At 31.3% G+C, this 18,589-nt stretch overlaps 8 protein-coding genes across 8 annotated transcripts; 4 read left to right on the top strand and 4 right to left on the bottom strand.

Annotated features, from left to right (window-relative positions):
- Window positions 1-98: 98 nt before the first annotated feature.
- On the top strand, window positions 99-1,030 carry TVAGG3_0528560 (vesicle docking; the record flags this gene model as incomplete). The annotated part of the gene is made up of 1 exon (XM_001583930.1): window positions 99-908. One exon carries the CDS (start codon window positions 99-101, stop codon window positions 906-908), a length of 810 nt encoding a protein of 269 aa, XP_001583980.1.
- Window positions 1,031-2,697: 1,667 nt separating this feature from the next.
- On the bottom strand, window positions 2,698-5,724 carry TVAGG3_0528550 (uncharacterized protein; the record flags this gene model as incomplete). The annotated part of the gene is made up of 1 exon (XM_001583929.2): window positions 2,754-5,462. The coding sequence occupies one exon, from the start codon at window positions 5,460-5,462 to the stop codon at window positions 2,754-2,756; it is 2,709 nt and encodes a 902-aa protein (XP_001583979.1).
- A 3,548-nt stretch (window positions 5,725-9,272) lies between these two features.
- On the top strand, window positions 9,273-10,166 carry TVAGG3_0528540 (RNA polymerase II transcription regulator recruiting protein; the record flags this gene model as incomplete). The annotated part of the gene is made up of 1 exon (XM_001583928.1): window positions 9,302-9,889. One exon carries the CDS (start codon window positions 9,302-9,304, stop codon window positions 9,887-9,889), a length of 588 nt encoding a protein of 195 aa, XP_001583978.1.
- A 322-nt stretch (window positions 10,167-10,488) lies between these two features.
- Window positions 10,489-11,627, top strand: TVAGG3_0528530 (protein serine/threonine kinase protein; the record flags this gene model as incomplete). The annotated part of the gene is made up of 1 exon (XM_001583927.1): window positions 10,489-11,592. The coding sequence occupies one exon, from the start codon at window positions 10,489-10,491 to the stop codon at window positions 11,590-11,592; it is 1,104 nt and encodes a 367-aa protein (XP_001583977.1).
- Window positions 11,628-11,934: 307 nt separating this feature from the next.
- Window positions 11,935-13,338, bottom strand: TVAGG3_0528520 (spectrin binding; the record flags this gene model as incomplete). The annotated part of the gene is made up of 1 exon (XM_001583926.1): window positions 11,935-13,338. The coding sequence occupies one exon, from the start codon at window positions 13,336-13,338 to the stop codon at window positions 11,935-11,937; it is 1,404 nt and encodes a 467-aa protein (XP_001583976.1).
- Window positions 13,339-13,694: 356 nt separating this feature from the next.
- Window positions 13,695-15,051, bottom strand: TVAGG3_0528510 (SLL0572 protein family; the record flags this gene model as incomplete). The annotated part of the gene is made up of 1 exon (XM_001583925.2): window positions 13,718-14,833. The coding sequence occupies one exon, from the start codon at window positions 14,831-14,833 to the stop codon at window positions 13,718-13,720; it is 1,116 nt and encodes a 371-aa protein (XP_001583975.2).
- Window positions 15,052-15,625: 574 nt separating this feature from the next.
- On the top strand, window positions 15,626-17,627 carry TVAGG3_0528500 (ankyrin repeat and SOCS box-containing protein 4 family; the record flags this gene model as incomplete). The annotated part of the gene is made up of 1 exon (XM_001583924.1): window positions 15,626-17,599. The coding sequence occupies one exon, from the start codon at window positions 15,626-15,628 to the stop codon at window positions 17,597-17,599; it is 1,974 nt and encodes a 657-aa protein (XP_001583974.1).
- Window positions 17,628-17,783: 156 nt separating this feature from the next.
- Window positions 17,784-18,581, bottom strand: TVAGG3_0528490 (timeless-interacting protein family; the record flags this gene model as incomplete). Its single annotated transcript, XM_001583923.2, has 1 exon — window positions 17,941-18,564. One exon carries the CDS (start codon window positions 18,562-18,564, stop codon window positions 17,941-17,943), a length of 624 nt encoding a protein of 207 aa, XP_001583973.1.
- Window positions 18,582-18,589: the final 8 nt, after the last annotated feature.

Below are 18,589 nucleotides of genomic sequence, written 5' to 3'. Positions count from 1 at the left end.
AATTTTCATTGCGATCTAATTAATTTTATTTCCGAATTTTTAAATAAACTCTATCAAAAATTGAGAAGAATACGGAAATAATTTTAATCATAAATCTTATGGATAGGACCAAAGAATTTCACAAGTATTTACAAGGAGCAACTGTATCAATAACAGCGAGTCCCACTAAGAGTAGAAGGTTAAACCCTCCTTCGCGTCAAATGCAAGACTTTTATAATCATTCAAAAGAAGTCAACATGAGACTTGAAGAAGCAATCAAATTCGTGAACGAACTTGATGGTTTAGTCAATACTGATAACATATTAAACGAAAATGATCCAAAAATTCAAAGACTTATTAACACTTTAGGAGAAGAATTCAAATACATCCAAACGCAAATAGATGCTCTCGAAAGTACTCCGTCAACTAACGGACAAGCTAAAGCTGTTGCTGTTACACTAAGAAGGCAGCTTAAAAACACAATGAATATCTTTAAACAATCAGTAAATAAAACTACAGAAAGAGTAAAAGCGACTGCAGAGCGAAGAAAACAGAATGGATATGTAAGATCAGCATCTGCGCAGTACACAACATCATATAATGTTGATGATGAAATAGAAATTCCAATTAATCAGATGCAACAAGTAGAAATGGAACATTTAAACGAAAGAGCCTCATTAGTACGTGGTGTCGAACAGCAAACTAGCGCGATTTTACAGATGTTTAATGATTTATCTCAAATTATCGCAGATAGTAACTATAATATTGTAAGAATTGACGAGAATACGATGGAAGCATTGAATAATATGAAAGAAGGTCAGTCCCAAATGGAAAAATACGCAGAAAAAGTGAAAAATAACAAATGGTTTATTTTGAAGATATTTGCAGTATTATTTGTATTTGCTCTCATCTTTATTTTGATTGTATAATAAACGTTTTGTATGAACTAATCAATATCAAACTTATTTTTTAAAATTATTCAAAATTTCTCTTTAATATTTCCTTTCACAATAAAATTTCCATCTTATAAATTGTTAATTAACATTTAAGATCACTTTATTCTGATAAATATTAAATATCACCATTAATTTATTTCATGAAACATCTACGCAATGACTCACGAGCAAACAGTTGAATTGCATTTACCAATTTTACATATACACTCAGATTCAACAAGTTTTGTTTTCTCAATTCATAAAAGGATAAAAACGAATCATAATTATATGCAGACATATAAATCAGGATAAGCAATTTATTTCATAGGTATAAATTTCATAGGCAGAGAAGTGAAAAATTAAGAAATCTCAAAAATATATAGAAATAATTCGAAAAAATATTTGTATTTCATGATAATAAGACTAAGATTTAAGTGAGATGTTTAGTGATGAAAGAAAAACACAAAGAAAAGAAATATATTCACTATGTTGAATGTTTTCTTTGATTTCATAAATAATAGGAATATCTGCATGACAAAGAGCAGTTGAAAAATGAGAAAGATTATGAGTAAATTCATTTGTGATAGTATTTATAAAGGTAACTTCTTCTTCTGTTTCTGGAGAATTGTTATCAATGTAACATCCATCTAATGTAATTGTACCTGAAAAATCATTATAACCACCAGGAACATTGTTATTTATAAAACTACTATTTTTGATATTAACTGGAGATTGTCCCCAAAGAATTACTCCAATGTTATTTAAAATGTTACAATTTCGAATTTCAAAAGTTTCTTGAGAATTTTTGTGATTGAATTTATAATTACCACTTCCAATTGTTGAATTAGAAAAAGTGGAAAATGAACAATTTGATCCTTTTGAAAATGAATCAACTTCATAAAAATCTCTATAGCATATTTTCGAAAATGAAATGTTGATTGATTTAATTTCGATTTGGCCGTCTATTAAATAAAGATTTTTAATTCCTAAGAGTCTTTCATCTCCACTTTTACTAATAGAGGATTCAAAAATATAATTTTTATAGGTATTATTTTCACTAACATCAATTTTACAGTAAGCACCTTCAAAATCATATGAGTTTACTCTAGAAGCGAAACTGCAGACGCGATCTTGAACAAATTCGCCTTCAGATTGATAGAAAATACAACCACCATCGCCATTGTTACTACAGTTATTAAATGTTGTAGTATCAATGAGGAATTTGATTGTATTTTTTTGTGTATCTAAGTAAACTGAACCTTTTGTGTTTACTTGAGTGAAAAAGCATGATGAAATATAATAACTGTTTTCTTTTGCTGTAAGTTTATTATTATGCTTTGCATAATTTTCGTATGTTTCTGTGCTTGAATAAAATTCTGTCCAATCTTCGTGAATTTCAATTTGTATTGCATTGGTAAGTTGATGTTTAATAAATATTGAATAATATTCAATTCCAAAACAGATTTATGAAATAGTTTTTATCCCCTTATAAAAGGGAATTTTGCTATTCCATAAATTTTGGATAAAAAAGTGACAATTTTAAAAATCAATAGGGGTGAAACTCCTGACCATATTTCATATACAACATCCAAAATAAATTTCATGGATGAATTTGGTCCTCAATAATGCATGGCTGCTCCAAATAAGCAGAATGCATGTGGCCCAATTCTGAAACATTTGTGCTTCTATGCTTTCCATTATTCATGAAAGATCTTTTCCACTCAGCAAATAATAATAATGCTTCCAATTGTTACCGAACGAACGGAGTTTTCAAGAGATCAGTGTTTGAATAAGTTATTGATGTTTTTATTTGAATTTGTCAAAAAAAAAGTAAAAATTTTAAACAAAAGGAATATAAGAAGGAACGTTAGATTTTTCAACGTAGATATACTGTGGATTGAGGATGAACTCATCTTCATCTATTGTTATAGTAGGCATTCTTATGAAGCCGTATTTCAGAGGAATGAAGTCGATTTCCAATTCTCCTCCTGGAAAATGCCTTTTAATTGCAGTTGCCATCGCAATGCTCTTCACTTCATTGATTTCAAGGTCGCATTCAGGTAGTTTCATTGTCAAAGTGCTTGGTTCGCCTTCGACAAGTTTCGAATCTCCGATTTCGCAGTCAATCATTGGCAAACCAATCTTTTGGTTGCCAAGATTCCATTCATTGTAAATACGTGATCCCAAAGGTTCAGAAACAGTTAATTTCAAGATTTGATCTTCGGAATTTTCGCATAACAAGAATGTTACTTCTCCGCCCTCCAAATGGATGTTTTCCCACTTGGAGTTACCGATACTGCACTGTTCAATTCTCAAATCTATATCACTTGTGTTTGATAATCGAACATGCATGAATTTCTCGGTCTTCATGCGGATGTATACATCGATTGGGAACCAGAACGTTGCAGGAATTTCGGTTTCGAACTTCAATTGATCGAATCTTGAAGTAATTACTAAATTTGTTTCTTCAATTTGCTTTTTCATGATGAAAGCAATGGGGCATTTGATTTCTAGACCTGCCAAACTGATGCAATCATCGAGTGTGCAGTCTTTTTCGAACGAAAACAGGATGTTTCCGTTGGAAATTCTGAAAAATGTCTTTTTACCGTTGGTTTCGCAGATTCCTGTCTGGTCTGGTATGACGATATCGTCTTTGTCGAACTTCATTTCGATGTTTATCTCCTTGTTAAGCCTCTCCCTGAAGTCTACAGTGAAATCAAAAATCATTTCCTTGTTTAGACTGGTCAGAACAGGGAAGACGACTGTAATAGGAGGTTTGCGGATCGGAATAACTGTAAATCTGGCGAATTTATCCTTAACTGGCCACTCGAAAGTTACATTTTGGATTTTAGCACGAATACTTGTAGCAATCCAGTCACCAACCAAGGTAAACGATGTTGTAATCTTGGAAAATTCTGATTCTGGGTTGTAAATCGACTCGATTTGATAGTTTCCGTCAGAATTTGTAAATTCAACATCAATTTGGTCGATTTGAGAGTTAAACCATGGTGGCATTACGAGTTTTGTACTGATATCCATCTTCTCGCCTTGCTCAACTTCACTTCCGAACTGACTACATTTGACAAATTTGGAAACAGAGAAAGGTTTGAGGATTTTGATATCCTTTTTGAGGTCAAGGATCTTCTGGAATATTTTCTGCTTATTTTCTACAGCAGATTTATCGGTTAAAATAATTTTTGTAATCCTCTCAATTTCCCGAGTATTTGCGTTTTCGATAGCGTCGTCGAAATTGAATAACATTTCTATGGCTCCGAATTTCCAAGCTATCGTTTTCGTGTCAACTTCTGGCATCTCAGATTTTGTTTCTGCAGCCCAGTTTGCGTACCTTGCTTCTATTGCAATGCGAGTATTGACCATGTTACTAGGTAAAACAAAGAGCAAACGCTTGCGAATCTGAGAAACATCTTTGGTATTTTTCTGGAGAGTGAGGTAAAACAGTCTTTCAAGGATTCTATAGTTAATAGTATTGCTATTAGCTATCTCTGGGATGGTTAAGAAGCTCTTTAAACTTTCTTCAGCCCAAATTTCGACATCTTCTTTTTTATTCTTCTCTTGAACGAGGCCCCAGAAGGTTAAGAAGAACCTAAACATCTCATCAAACTTAACGCGAGTGAAATAAATCGAAAAAATACCATGCAAAGCGAAATATAAAATGGATATACTATCATTCATACTTTCAAATGGGTAAGTAGTAACACATTTCATGTTAAATGGCTTAAGAGGTACTGTTGGTAATGTTTCCAACGCCGATTGATAAGCATCAAGGAAAGATGCGAGGGCATCTTCATAATAACCGTAATAGTTAAGTAAAAGACCACGCCAAGCCTTGAGATAGTTAACAGCATCCGTTTTACCAGCTTTACGTTTGATTTTAGCACGTGTATCCTGATCATATTTTGCAAATGATTCAATAACTGCGGAAGACATGGCTGATTTGACTTGTTCGGCTGATTGGTCAGATAGTTTTGACTTCTTGCATGGTATAATGATAACGTTATTCATCTGCATTTGGTCTGAAACTAATTCTCCTTTATTTATTGTTTTTGAAGACTGGAAAAACGACGAATCCTCCTGGAAAATGAAAACTCTCCAACTGTTTCCGACAATTGAGGCCTCTGTGATCCATTTCTGAATGCCTGTAACTGTGGAAGGAGGAAGATTTTGGGCGGATTTGGCTCTGACGGCGTAGATTGATACGTAAGGTCTTTGGTATGGATCTGCGCCGACTTGTACGTATTTTGAGTAATCTTGTGTCTCGGGAATGAATTCTAAAAAGACTGTAGCCCCTTCATGTTTGAAATTCATCTTTGCAAGAGAAGCTGGGATCGGAAATCTGTAGTCTGAGAATAGATTCCTTGCAAGCTCTTTCCAAACTTGCTCTTGGTCGTTGATTGTGACTTTGACAACACGATTTGTATGAATAATCGGACTTTTAAGGGAAGCAGGTGGTTGAGGAGGTGTTATTCTTGTAGAGGATTGTTGTGTGTTCTTTGGCTGACTTGCTTCTTTTTGTTTGTCTGAAATCATTTGATAAATGTTTATATTTCTCACGGCGTTCTGCAAATTGGCTAGTTTTTCATGGAGCTCGCTGCCAAAGAGTTTCTTGTATATTTCGAATAAGGGTTTCGTTTTGCGAAAAAAACGTACAATACGCAATTTCGCTAAAAAAACATTTAGCTAGCAATTTCGACCTTTGACCCCACTCAAGACGTCACTTTTTTAATTTTGCGGTATCATATTTTTGGAAAATCTTTATGAATATTAAGGGTTTCGTTTTGCTAAAATTGTCACTTTTATAGCATATTTGTTTTTGGATGTTTTGCGAAACCAAAAAAAAAACTATGATATACAATGTGTGTGTAAAGAAAATACTTTATTTACTAGTTAAAAAATCATTTGGTATTGATCAAGTTATTTTTTCTGGATAAGATATTATATGGATAATTGGATAGAAAATACAATTATATAATCTTGTACCTGGTTTAATTAAGCTAATTGTCATCAGAAACTTGTAATTTTTATGAATTTCAGATTTTCTTTTCATTACTGCTTTTCTTAATAGGTCAAGTTCTTATTTACGTTATAAAGTATGATATTTACAAATATCAAGTTATCATGTTTTTTGAGAAATTATGAGAAACAAACAAAAATGAAAAAGATAGGAATAGCAATGAATAGTGATGTGGGTATAGAAAATGTAAGAGATATGAATGCAAAGCAATCAGTATTTAGGACATTGACCATAGATTTCGAAAAAAAAATGCTGCATATTGAGCGAAAACTATGATTATATTATAAGGCTGTCATTTAAAGCATAATGAAACTATTCCCTTTTCATTTTAATCGAATAAGATAGTAAAGATTTTTGAATTAGCTAGAAACTGATGAGATGTTTTCACAAATCAGATTTTTAATCTCTATAATGCATAATTCACTCAATATCTCAATTTTGATATTGCGAGATATTTTTGCTATCGGTTTCGCAATTTTGACACAATAGCAAGAGGGTTCTATAAGCATTATTATCAACGTAGAGTCTGAATATCATATCAGAAAATGTCGCAAATCTAACATTTACCCGACCAAATAGCAAAAATAATTGAATACTTTTCGCCAAAACTTTAAAAATCGATAAAAATATGAAATATAGATATTAAAGAGACTTTTTATATAATATTCATAAGGGTTTCGTTTTGCGAAAAAAACGTACAATACGCAATTTAGCTAAAAAACATTTAGCTAGCAATTTCGACCTTTGACCCCACTCAAGACGTCACTTTTTTAATTTTGCGGTATCATATTTTTGGAAAATCTTTATGAATATTATATAAAAAGTCTCTTTAATATCTATATTTCATATTTTTATCGATTTTTAAAGTTTTGGCGAAAAGTATTCAATTATTTTTGCTATTTGGTCGGGTAAATGTTAGATTTGCGACATTTTCTGATATGATATTCAGACTCTACGTTGATAATAATGCTTATAGAACCCTCTTGCTATTGTGTCAAAATTGCGAAACCGATAGCAAAAATATCTCGCAATATCAAAATTGAGATATTGAGTGAATTATGCATTATAGAGATTAAAAATCTGATTTGTGAAAACATCTCATCAGTTTCTAGCTAATTCAAAAATCTTTACTATCTTATTCGATTAAAATGAAAAGGGAATAGTTTCATTATGCTTTAAATGACAGCCTTATAATATAATCATAGTTTTCGCTCAATATGCAGCATTTTTTTTTCGAAATCTATGGTCAATGTCCTAAATACTGATTGCTTTGCATTCATATCTCTTACATTTTCTATACCCACATCACTATTCATTGCTATTCCTATCTTTTTCATTTTTGTTTGTTTCTCATAATTTCTCAAAAAACATGATAACTTGATATTTGTAAATATCATACTTTATAACGTAAATAAGAACTTGACCTATTAAGAAAAGCAGTAATGAAAAGAAAATCTGAAATTCATAAAAATTACAAGTTTCTGATGACAATTAGCTTAATTAAACCAGGTACAAGATTATATAATTGTATTTTCTATCCAATTATCCATATAATATCTTATCCAGAAAAAATAACTTGATCAATACCAAATGATTTTTTAACTAGTAAATAAAGTATTTTCTTTACACACACATTGTATATCATAGTTTTTTTTGGTTTCGCAAAACATCCAAAAACAAATATGCTATAAAAGTGACAATTTTAGCAAAACGAAACCCTTATTTCGAATTTGTCGACTTTCGAATTCGAATCTGCTTTAGCAAAAAGGGTAAAATATGATCGAATAGGGGTAAATTTTGATGTTAAGCATTTTACGATTTCTTGGGATACAATAGCTGCGATTGTTGAGCACATTTGAGCAATTATGATGTTGGCTTGCTGTGCGAAGTCATTCACTAATTCTTGGTTGAGATTATTGCTGAAATGGTCTTCTTTCGCAATATTCTGCGCAATTTCAAGGAACTTTGCGTATTCGACTTTTTCGTCTTGGTATACTTCGATGTATTTTGCTAATGCAATAAAAAATGCTGCAATCTCGTTTTCTCTTCCATAAAAATTGATATCGGCGTTTAAAACGATTGGATTCTGGAAACTTTTGCGCAGTGACTTGCCATATGAATGAAGAAGAACAAGAAATCGAGACGATTTCTCTGGTTACATTAGCACAGAATTTTTATGAATTTCTCTATAATCGCGATGAAAGACTAAATTTGGTTTTGATTGGATCACACATGCCATAATATTGCATTCAAATTGAATAGAATTCGAAGATAAAAATCGGGTGTTGCTTATACACCAACCCTTAATTGTATAATTTGAAATTATTTTAAAAATATGAATGTATAATGCATAAATAACGCTCATAGCTTTAAAAATAGCTATTAGTGAAGTTTACACTAGATGATTCATTATAATGCAATAAATGAATATTTTTTTATTTAAATAGTCATAATTTCTTTTCACTAGCAATCCAACAACCGATTTTCTTAATTTATATTTCATATTACTTATACTTATGGTGTTTATCGAAGAATGTTGGCTTTAAGTTCATATAAAACAAGTCAATATTCATAATTTGGGCAATTATTTGAGATAACCATATTACACACTGAATTGTAGTAACAATATTTTGCGATTGGTTAAATAAAACTTATTTGATAAGAAGATAATTTATAAACTCACTAAAATTCGAGAATTCAGATAAAATTTAGAAATACTCCGCTCAATGTTGATTTTTCTATCTTGAATATAGCTCACGAATAACCGAATCCTTTAAATTATCTATATCTTCTTTTTGAAAATTCTCCTGGTATGTTTTTTTCACTGAGTCGCTCAAAGATCAAATTAATAAGCTCTTCAACTTTCTGTGCAGAACAATCTTTTTGTTTTTTCTCAGACCTTTGTTGTTCGTGACCCACTTATCATTCAAATATAGATAAAATTGAATAAAAAATTTATCCAAAACACATTATTTTAATTCTCGCTTTAATTATGTTGATACAGATGATTGCAAGAATAATTATCTGCGATTCGCTTCAAATTAATTGATAATTGTTTTGGTCTGTTCTTCAATTCTGAGGTTATCAAAATTGGATCATTCAAATTGATCGGAACTAGCAGAAATTGAAAAAGAACGCTATCTCTTTTATTCTTGTTATTATTCTTTTATTGGGAATTAAAATTCAATGGGATTCAATTTGAATTGTTTGAAAATTTTATATTTTAAATATTATATTTATTATAGATGTTCTATTCGAATTAAAAAATTTTTGATCGATTAAATTCAATGGATGAATTTTATTTCAATTTATATTTTCGTCCGCTATTTGAATCCTATTGAATTTAAAATTTATCATGTCGCAGTGTGATAGTCAGAAGATAAAGCTGAAGAGAAATGTTTTTACTCCAGAAGAAGATGTTCACTTGCAGAGCCTTGTGCAGATATATTCAACAGATTGGAAAACAATTTCTTCAATAATGGGAACAAGGTCTCCAAGACAATGCAGAGAGAGATACCTCAATTATCTAGCTCCTGGTTTAGCTAATGACAAGTGGACTCCTCAAGAAGATCAGCTTTTGATCGAAAAACAAAAATTATTTGGCAAAAAATGGATACACATAGCTAAATTCTTCCCACATCGTTCATCTGCAAATATTAAAAACAGATGGTCTCAATTAGTGAGCAAAGGAGTTGCAATTGCCCAACAATTTCACCTTATTCCCAAAAAACATCAAGAAGAATCCGAGCCCGAGTCTGAAAAAACCATATATGCCATAAGCGAAGTTGATCCCTCCAGAAATACACAGAAACCTGCTTTTCATGGATTTTCCTTACCTTCAATTCATGAATTTGTTAGAGATAATGGAATCTCGAATTTTCTTAACATCAATTTCTTGAAATCCTCAATGTTTCCATCTGAAGGCTTAGTTGTGAATCAATGATCCTCCAAACATGATCAACTTATATGCATAATATCTATTTGAATTGTATGTAATATTAATGTTTATTATAAATATTGTTTATTTGTATATTATTTAATAAAATCAAAAATTTCTTGTGTTGAGCTTAAGTGCATCATGAATTTTATATTACTCTAGATATCAGCTCATATTTTATATATGATGGTGAACATAATCAATTTTTTCAGATCTGGCATAAGAGAAATTGGCGGATCAAGTGTTAGTGTCGTCATAATAGATTTACCAATGAGTTTACATACACATTCATAATGTTCTTAACGATGGATAATGAAATGTTTTTTATCCCAGAACCACCTTTTTGGCTTGATAAATTTTGAGATTGAAATTTTGAGAACTTTTTTATATATGATTTCATAATATTAATTAAGAAGTAATTGATATTAATATGAAAATGATTTATTTTTGATAGAATTGAGCAAAATTATTGTTTTGGGAAATATTATCTGATAAAAATATCAGCGTTGCGTAATTATTTTGATGTATTCCCGACAAATGCTTTTCAAATTTCGAAAATTTTTTTCCGAACATTACAATTTTTTATTGATTTGAGAGCATAATTTATGTTCCCAGATCCACCTGACGGATTCAGCTATCGATTTATAGAGCACATCGGATCGGGTGAGTTCTCGGATGTCTACAAGGTTACAAGTACTAAAACAGGGGAAAATTATGCCTGTAAAGTTGTTTATAAAAATCGGGAAGGCCATATACATTGTAGGTACGATTTTAAGAATGAAGTGCGCATTATGAAGTATATTAATAGTCCCTACATAGTCCAACTCTATGAAATCTATGAAGATAATACAAATTATTATATCATCATGGAATATTGTGCTGGTGGTACCTTATTTAACATGTTAGTTAAGGGTCATGGAACGAACAATGAGCAAGCGCGCGAAATCTTCTATCAGATTTTAGTTGGTTTATCTCATATTCATGGAATGAAAATAGCTCATTTAGATATCAAGCCGGAGAATATATTTCTTGATGAATGTAACAATGTCAAGATCGGTGATTTCGGAATATCAGCATATTTCGAGGAAAACGAATTAACGAATCTTACTTGCGGAACAAAGTACTACGTATCCCCGGAATGTATTTCTGGTAACGAATACAATCCATTCATAAGTGACATGTGGAGTCTTGGCGTTGTTTTATACTCAATGGTAACAGGAACTCTTCCATGGAAAAGAGCAGATAAAGAAGGACTGTTAAAAATGATAAGGAATGGAGAGTTTACGATTCCTCTTACTGTAATTCCTGAAATTAAAGAAGTTATTCAAGGATTATTAGAAATAGACCCTGAAAATAGATGGAACATCGAAGATTGTTTAAACTCAAGATGGCTGTATAAGATGGATGATCAAAATCCAGTGGCAGAGTTTAGATCTCAATTTTACATTTTCCATGAGGAATCGTTAGATAATATCAGTTTGGCAGCATCAGCAAAGTTTAACACAACTTTGCAAATGGATACCGAGAAAACACTTAAAATTATCTCAAATAAGTACAACGTGATCCGAAAGAGGAATTTCCCTTGTATAAAAGCTCCTATTGCTGTAACAGGTAGATCTAATGTAAGATTACAATATCCAAGAAGACCACTGAGAAATCATGTTTTATGTCGAGGCTTATTCTCGTTGTATCGTTCAAAACCATATTAGATTTTTGTTTATGTAAAGTTAATCATGTATGTTATTGCAAAAATATATATATTTATTTGATCTTGAATTTTAATTTTTCTTCAGAACGAAATTTAAGCCTCCATAATCTAGAAAATGATTGTCATTAGGTAGTATATAAGCATAAGACTGGATTTTTATCATATATTACAATATATTATAATCTATCGAAAACATTTTAAGGGAGATTTGTGTGGATGCATGTATTACCTGAAGAACAGAATAAGAAACTTCTAATAGTATTAACTATCTACATTGGCTAATAAATATTAGGTGAATGTAAATCAAACAATATTTTACCCCACAAAAAATATCATATTTTAACTATTCAGTAAATCCATTTCTCTGAAGAATTTCAGCAATTTTTTGTTTTCCAAGACGAACTGCACATTGAAGAGGAGTTTCATTATCACTATTTTTACTACTTTTATCTATATTTGGTTGTGAACTAAGATATTCACAGATTTCTTCACAGTTTCCTATTGAGTTTTCAATCGCATCATTTAGAGGTGTGTAATTTTTATCATTTTTAACGTTGATATCTATATAGTTGAGGACATATTTAATACCTTCTAGATTTCCCATTTGGCAAAAATAATGAAGAACTGTTCTATTACTATGAGATCTACTTTTAATATCAGCACCACAGATCAACAAATGTTTTAAAAGAGTTAAATTATTATTCCATGCTGCTTCAAGTATCATATTTTTGTTTTCTGCATCACGAACATCAGTGTATTTTTCATCAACCGCAAATTTGATAGTTGAAAGATCTCCTTCATCTGAAGCATTTTTAAGAGCTTCATAAATTTGTTTGAAATCGTCTTTTGACTTTCTCAAGCTTCGTAATTTTCTCATGTTTTCATGGGATTTATCAATATGATGAAGTTCTTCGATATTCGAATATTTTAATTTACTAGGATAAGCATCCAAAGCAAAATAGCTGGCACCAGAATGCTGGAGTTTATGATGAATTTGTGAACGATTTAAAAGGGCGCGTTCGAATACCTCGTTTGAGATAGACTCTAAATTATGTTTTACTGAAAAATTCTTGATTGATTTGATAGCATCATTATTGCAATATTCTACTCTCACGTGCATAAGAAGAGAAAAGAATGAATTATCATATTCGCTCAATGACATAATTGTGTTAACTAATGAATCTTCATTAGCAATTTTGAGAGATTTTGAAGTCAAAACTCTCTCAAAAAAGTCGTATCCACATCTTTTTATAGTTTTGATTTTATATTCTTCTTTGAGATCAAACATTCGTGATGCGAAGAATGAAATACACTCATTCATCTTATTTTCGTTATTTTGTATTGCAGAACAATCATATATGTCAATAAAGTTTTCCTCATTAATTTCCTTGTAAGTCGACATAACAAACTCACAAAACTTATCAGTCAAGAATCTAATACGAAAAGTTTTGGCTACTTCGATTATATCTCTATAAAGTTCTTGTTTGTTCTCGTATCTGAGAATTCCGGTTTTGAAAAACTCAGATATTACGTCTATGGTATTGTTGCATGATAGATTTAAACATTTATTGACTGATTTGACTGAGCTGTCGCGTAAATATTCATCATGTACTAAATCTGAAATCATTATTGAAATATACTTTGATAATTCTATTCTTTTGCCATTTATAATAAATGTAAATGGTTCCTTAGTTTTAATATCATTGCAGCGCTCAATCTCTGAATACTTAATAGTGACTATATCCATCTTTTATTTTATTTGGTAGTTTTTTTAAAAAAATCACTTCATCGAATCAATAACTCTATGTTAGATTTGTCAAAGGTTTATTATCATCATTGCTAGTCAATAATTAAGAATTTCTTTCTCATCACTTGACTAATAACCCCATCTGATCAATATAAAATTTAATGTTTTCTATCCAGTGTTATTTATTTCTTTCTTTTAGAGATGTTATTGAATGATCTAATTTTGTGTTTATTAATAACTATATTATAAGATATTCCACAGAAAATCATCGGTAATAAAAGAAATAAACCAAAATATCAGTAGAACAATCCCAAATACACACAAATAAAAAAAGTATTTTAAAAATTATGACAAATCCAAAAGCACAAAAAAAAGTTTATTAAAATCTCTGTTTGATGAAAGCGCTTGCAGGAAGCTCCAGGAAATCCTCTGTGATAGGAGTTGTGTCGACGTCAAACTTAACCTGAGCGAGCTTCTTTCCGACCAAAGCTTGAGGAGGTAAACTCCTCTGAGCGCTGGAAAGAACAGTATCAACATCGATTTTCTTCATTGCATCAGCGAACTGGGCAATTCTGAGTTGGTCGACAGATTCTGGCGGAATCAACGCTGGCCATTCTTTTTCTGTTGGCTCAAAGAAGATTGAACCAATAACATTCGGATCAGATGTCTTTGGCAACTCATAAATCTGGACATGTAATTGTTCAGCGATTCCTTTCGAAATTGATCTGACAGCTGTGCAGTTTCTTGTTGGATATGGATCATCGACAAGCAGGATTGGCTTACTAGATAGCAATACATCAGATTGAACAGAGAAATTGACATTTAATGATGTATATTTGCGTGAATCAATTTTATGCTTAAATTTGTTGATGCCATCAGGGGATTTGAGGTACGCGTATATGATAAGATCACTTTGTTCTGCAATAATTGATGAACTATGATGAGAAATGTCTTCTGGAAAAGTGAAATCATCACAAGAATAAATTTGTAAGTGAGACTTGAAGAAACAAGGTAATGAGTTAAATCCTAAGTGGATAATCATGTCAAAGCTGTTATCACGAACTGCATTTTGGCAGAATTTATCGAAATCATAAATAAAAATAATTGGAATTGAACTTTGTAACAAGTTTTCGCATATATTACGTGTATGATCGTCTAATATCAACTTGCTTTTAACAAAATTGCCTGCATCATTGAATCTCTTGAAGGGTTCGCCAGATAAGCCGCTGAGTGGTCCAGAAATAGCAACAATTGGTATGAGCTTGCTGCTTTTTGTATATACATCGATAATCTTCTTCAGAATTTCATAATCAAACTGGCTATCTGAAAAATATGAAGCTAATGGCTTCGGAGGAGTAAGTCTAGTAAGATCTAAGTTATGAGAAATTACCTGGCATCCCGCAGCAAGGCATTGTGCAGCAAAGTTAAGATAAGAACCTGATGTAACAAGCAATTGAGAAAATATGCATTTTTCTACTTTGTAATTTGTTAGCATTGTTTGGAATTTAACAAGATTAAGTATTGGTATTCCTTGAGGATATATAGGGCCAGCCAAATTTGGAGGATATTTTGTATTCTGATTTAAAGCGCTGCTTGTGTATGGATTAATGAAGAATAAGATTTCAAATCTATCATCGTTCCTATATACAGTATTAAATATGTGAAAAACAGATGCATCGGCACCAATAAAACAATCTTTGTTCGATTCATTTCAAAATGTCAAAAAATATATTTTATAAAAAGCTTGCAAAAAGAGAAAGGAAAATTCTTCTCTAGATACCAAAAAAAAAACTTGCGAGAAAATCGAAAATTGATCTTTTTTGTTTTATTCACTTGGAGCTACTGTTTCATTTGGCCATACTCTGATCTCTTGACTTTGGGTATTCACTAAGTTATTAGCCATTAAAAAAAGGAGAATTACAGCACTCGTAGAGCCTTCAATTTGAAAACATTTTACGCGCAATATCATCCTAAATCATTTGGTATTAGCCATTATGCAGAATGTAGTTTGCGTTTCTAATTTCAAAATACAAATTTATTTCTCATATAAATTCCAATTTTTTCAAAAAGCATAGTTATGGGTTTACTCCATGTTTATAAAGAATTACTATACTAGTATAATTTAATATGAATATTTCATGCTCTAACTCCTTTAAATTCTTCAGATTGATTTTCAAGTTTGTCTTTTCCGACTCTAAAAACAGAAAATATGTTGCACATTAGTTGCACTTCAAATTAAGACATTAAAATAGTATATTATAAAAAGTCGTAATTGTAAAAATATCGAATGAAAGGAAGAAATGTTAACTACAATCAGCTAATGTGGCTTTGCAAAGACTCAAGAGATTCTTTAAAGGCTCTATACCAGTTAAATACTAATAATGAAAACGAAATCAACAAAATTTACATCAACCTTAAAGAACAAATAGATTCACCTGAAAAACTCATTGAACAAATAATACTTGCATCAAAGTATAATCTACGCTTCTTCAAATCCTATTGGACAATCTTCAAAAAAGTGTATGAAGAATTCCATCCAAAACGTGTACAAAACATTTCTCCCATTTTCGATTACATGGTATTCAAGGAATATGGTATTGTTTTCCAGGAAAATAGCAGAAATTCTTTCGAAAAGTTTGAAAATAAAAATTATACACTTGACATTCACGAAAAGTACTCGATTTACAAAGCAATCATGGAAGATGATCTTGAACAGTTTGTTTCATTAGCAAGCAAAGATGATTTCGATGAAAATGTGACATTACAACACGATTTCTATCCGAAGAAAAATCACGAATACAGTTTACTTGAACTCTGTTGTTACTATGGTGCCGTTAAGTGTTTCAAGTTTATTATTACGAAATTTGAACCTGAAATCACTCCAGAATGCCTTCAACTGTCATTTTTGAGTGGAAAACCAGATATCATGAATGAATGCATGAAAGTTCAAAAACCTGATAACAAATGCATGAAATATGCAATTATTTCACACAACATTGACTTTGTCACATTCTTGATGAGGGAGCACAAAATCGATATAAATCTTGATCAATGCTGCAAATTCAATTGCATTGAAGCATTTTGTGCATACTTAGTTAATACAAAGGATTACACAACATGCTTTGTTCACTCACCAAAACTATTTTCTGTTCCTTTGCTTGAATATTTTATAAATCATATTGATAACATCGATATCAAATCAAAAAGCGGTTACAATGCTCTTTATATCGCTGTAATGAGTGATTTCAGGAACGGAGTAAAACTTCTTGTTTCCAAAGGAGCATCAATCAATGAGAAATTTGAAAAGGGTAACACTTATCTTCATTATGCTTCATGGCTTGGTTTCAATGAGATAGTCAATATGTTTATCTCTTATGGAATTGATGTTAATTCAAAGGGGGAGAATGGATCAGCTCCACTTCATTTTACAGCACTTTATAACTTGCCGGATACTGCTGAAATCCTTCTTCAACATGGAGCAGATATCAATATAGGTAATGCAAGTAGAGAAACACCCATTCATTATAGTGCCAGAGAGGGAAGCAAAGAAATATGCGAATTTCTTCTTCAGAATAATGCTGATGTTAACAGAGGAAATAAGAAAGGTCAAACTGCTCTTCACATTTTAGCAGAAAAGGCAGATACAAAATTTACAGAACTACTTTTATCTCACGGTGCAGATATCAATGCACGTGATGATAATGGAGAAACTCCACTCTTTATTGCAATTAATTCTAACAATAAATCACCGGTTCCGAATCTAATGCCTGGATATAGAAAGACAAACCCTCGCAGTTATATATTGAACGTACCTAAATCCAAAGAATATGTTGAATTTCTTCTTTCGCACGGAGTTGATTTTAATAATGCAAACAAAAGAGGATATACATGTTTACATTGTTCAGCTGAATCTAATAATAGAGAAGCACTTGAACTATTAATTTTACACGGTGCTAATATTAATTGTATTGATGATGATGGTAATACACCGTTACATAAAGCAACTTTCCGTTATTGCAAAGAATCATTAGTTACTCTAATTGAACATGGAGCTGATGTAAATATTAAAAATAAAAAGGGATTTGCACCATTGCATTTTGCAACTTTAGAAAATAATCTAGAAGTTGTAAAACTTCTTGTATCACACGGAGCTGATATTAATGCAAATAACGACCATAATGCCACTCCATTAGTTTGTGCTGTTGCAAAGGAAAATATGGAAATTGCAGAATATCTTGTCTCGCTTGGCGCAACTAAGTAGCTATTATCATTTATAATAACAAAACGCTCTAAATACATTATTTTTCGAAATTTTTTTCATATTGAAATGTATTTTATGCTTCTGTATCATTTTCAAAAAAGTTAAACAATTGAATTCTGCCTAGAAATGCATTGTCTCAAATATAAACATCTGTTCTTTATGTACTTTCTTAATTTAATCGGCGCGAAGCGCTGATAGAATTGACTGAAAAAAAAATTGAAAAATTCGACCCATTGAAGCCTAAATCATTCTCTGCTGCAAAAATTTAATTATTATAAGTAAAATAACAATTTTATTATAAAAGAAGTTAATGTAATGCTCACAGATTCATAATAAGGAAATTAATTTCTTTGAGAAGAGAAAAGATCAAGAATATCTGGAATATCTTGGGAATCACCTGCATCTCCATTGTCTGACTCTTGGTCGCTGAGGAAGTTTGTAGCCTTTTCCTTTGGTGTAGTGCTTTCGGGGGGAGGATTCTGTTTTGGTTCTTCTTCAACAGGAGCAGGATTTTCTTCATTTGTCGCCCTTTTATGTAATGATGGGAATAGAACTTCGCCGAATTCATCTCCTTCATCATAAATATATGGATCTCCACCATTTACTTCATAAATAAATTCACGAACTATTCTTTTTGCTGAAGGAGCTTTTGCAATTCTCCTTGCTGTTTCATCAAAATCAGAAGGATATAATCTATGCATCCATTTCTTATAGATAATTAAAATTTTTTCAAGTGCTTCTTCTGGTTGATCTGGGTAAAGATTTGGATCGAATGATTGTAGATGCTTGTAAAGTTTTGTAAGTCCGATATCTTCATCCATTAAGAAATTAACATCGAATTTGTATGATTTTCTTGTTTTTTTCGGTTTCAGAGGCTGTTCTTCGTCGCTATTAGCAGCTTGTTTTTCCTGTTTCTCGTCATTTTCTTGTTTTTGTTCCTTTTCACTTGGTTTTGGAGCAGACATTTCTTTTCTTAACGTACACAATGAT

Source organism: Trichomonas vaginalis, chromosome II, assembly GCF_026262505.1.
Source record: "Trichomonas vaginalis G3 chromosome II, whole genome shotgun sequence".
NCBI classification, from domain to species: Eukaryota; Parabasalia; order Trichomonadida; family Trichomonadidae; genus Trichomonas; species Trichomonas vaginalis.
The sequence above is the reverse complement of the archived record's forward strand: the minus strand, read 5'-3'. Positions and strand labels throughout refer to the sequence as shown.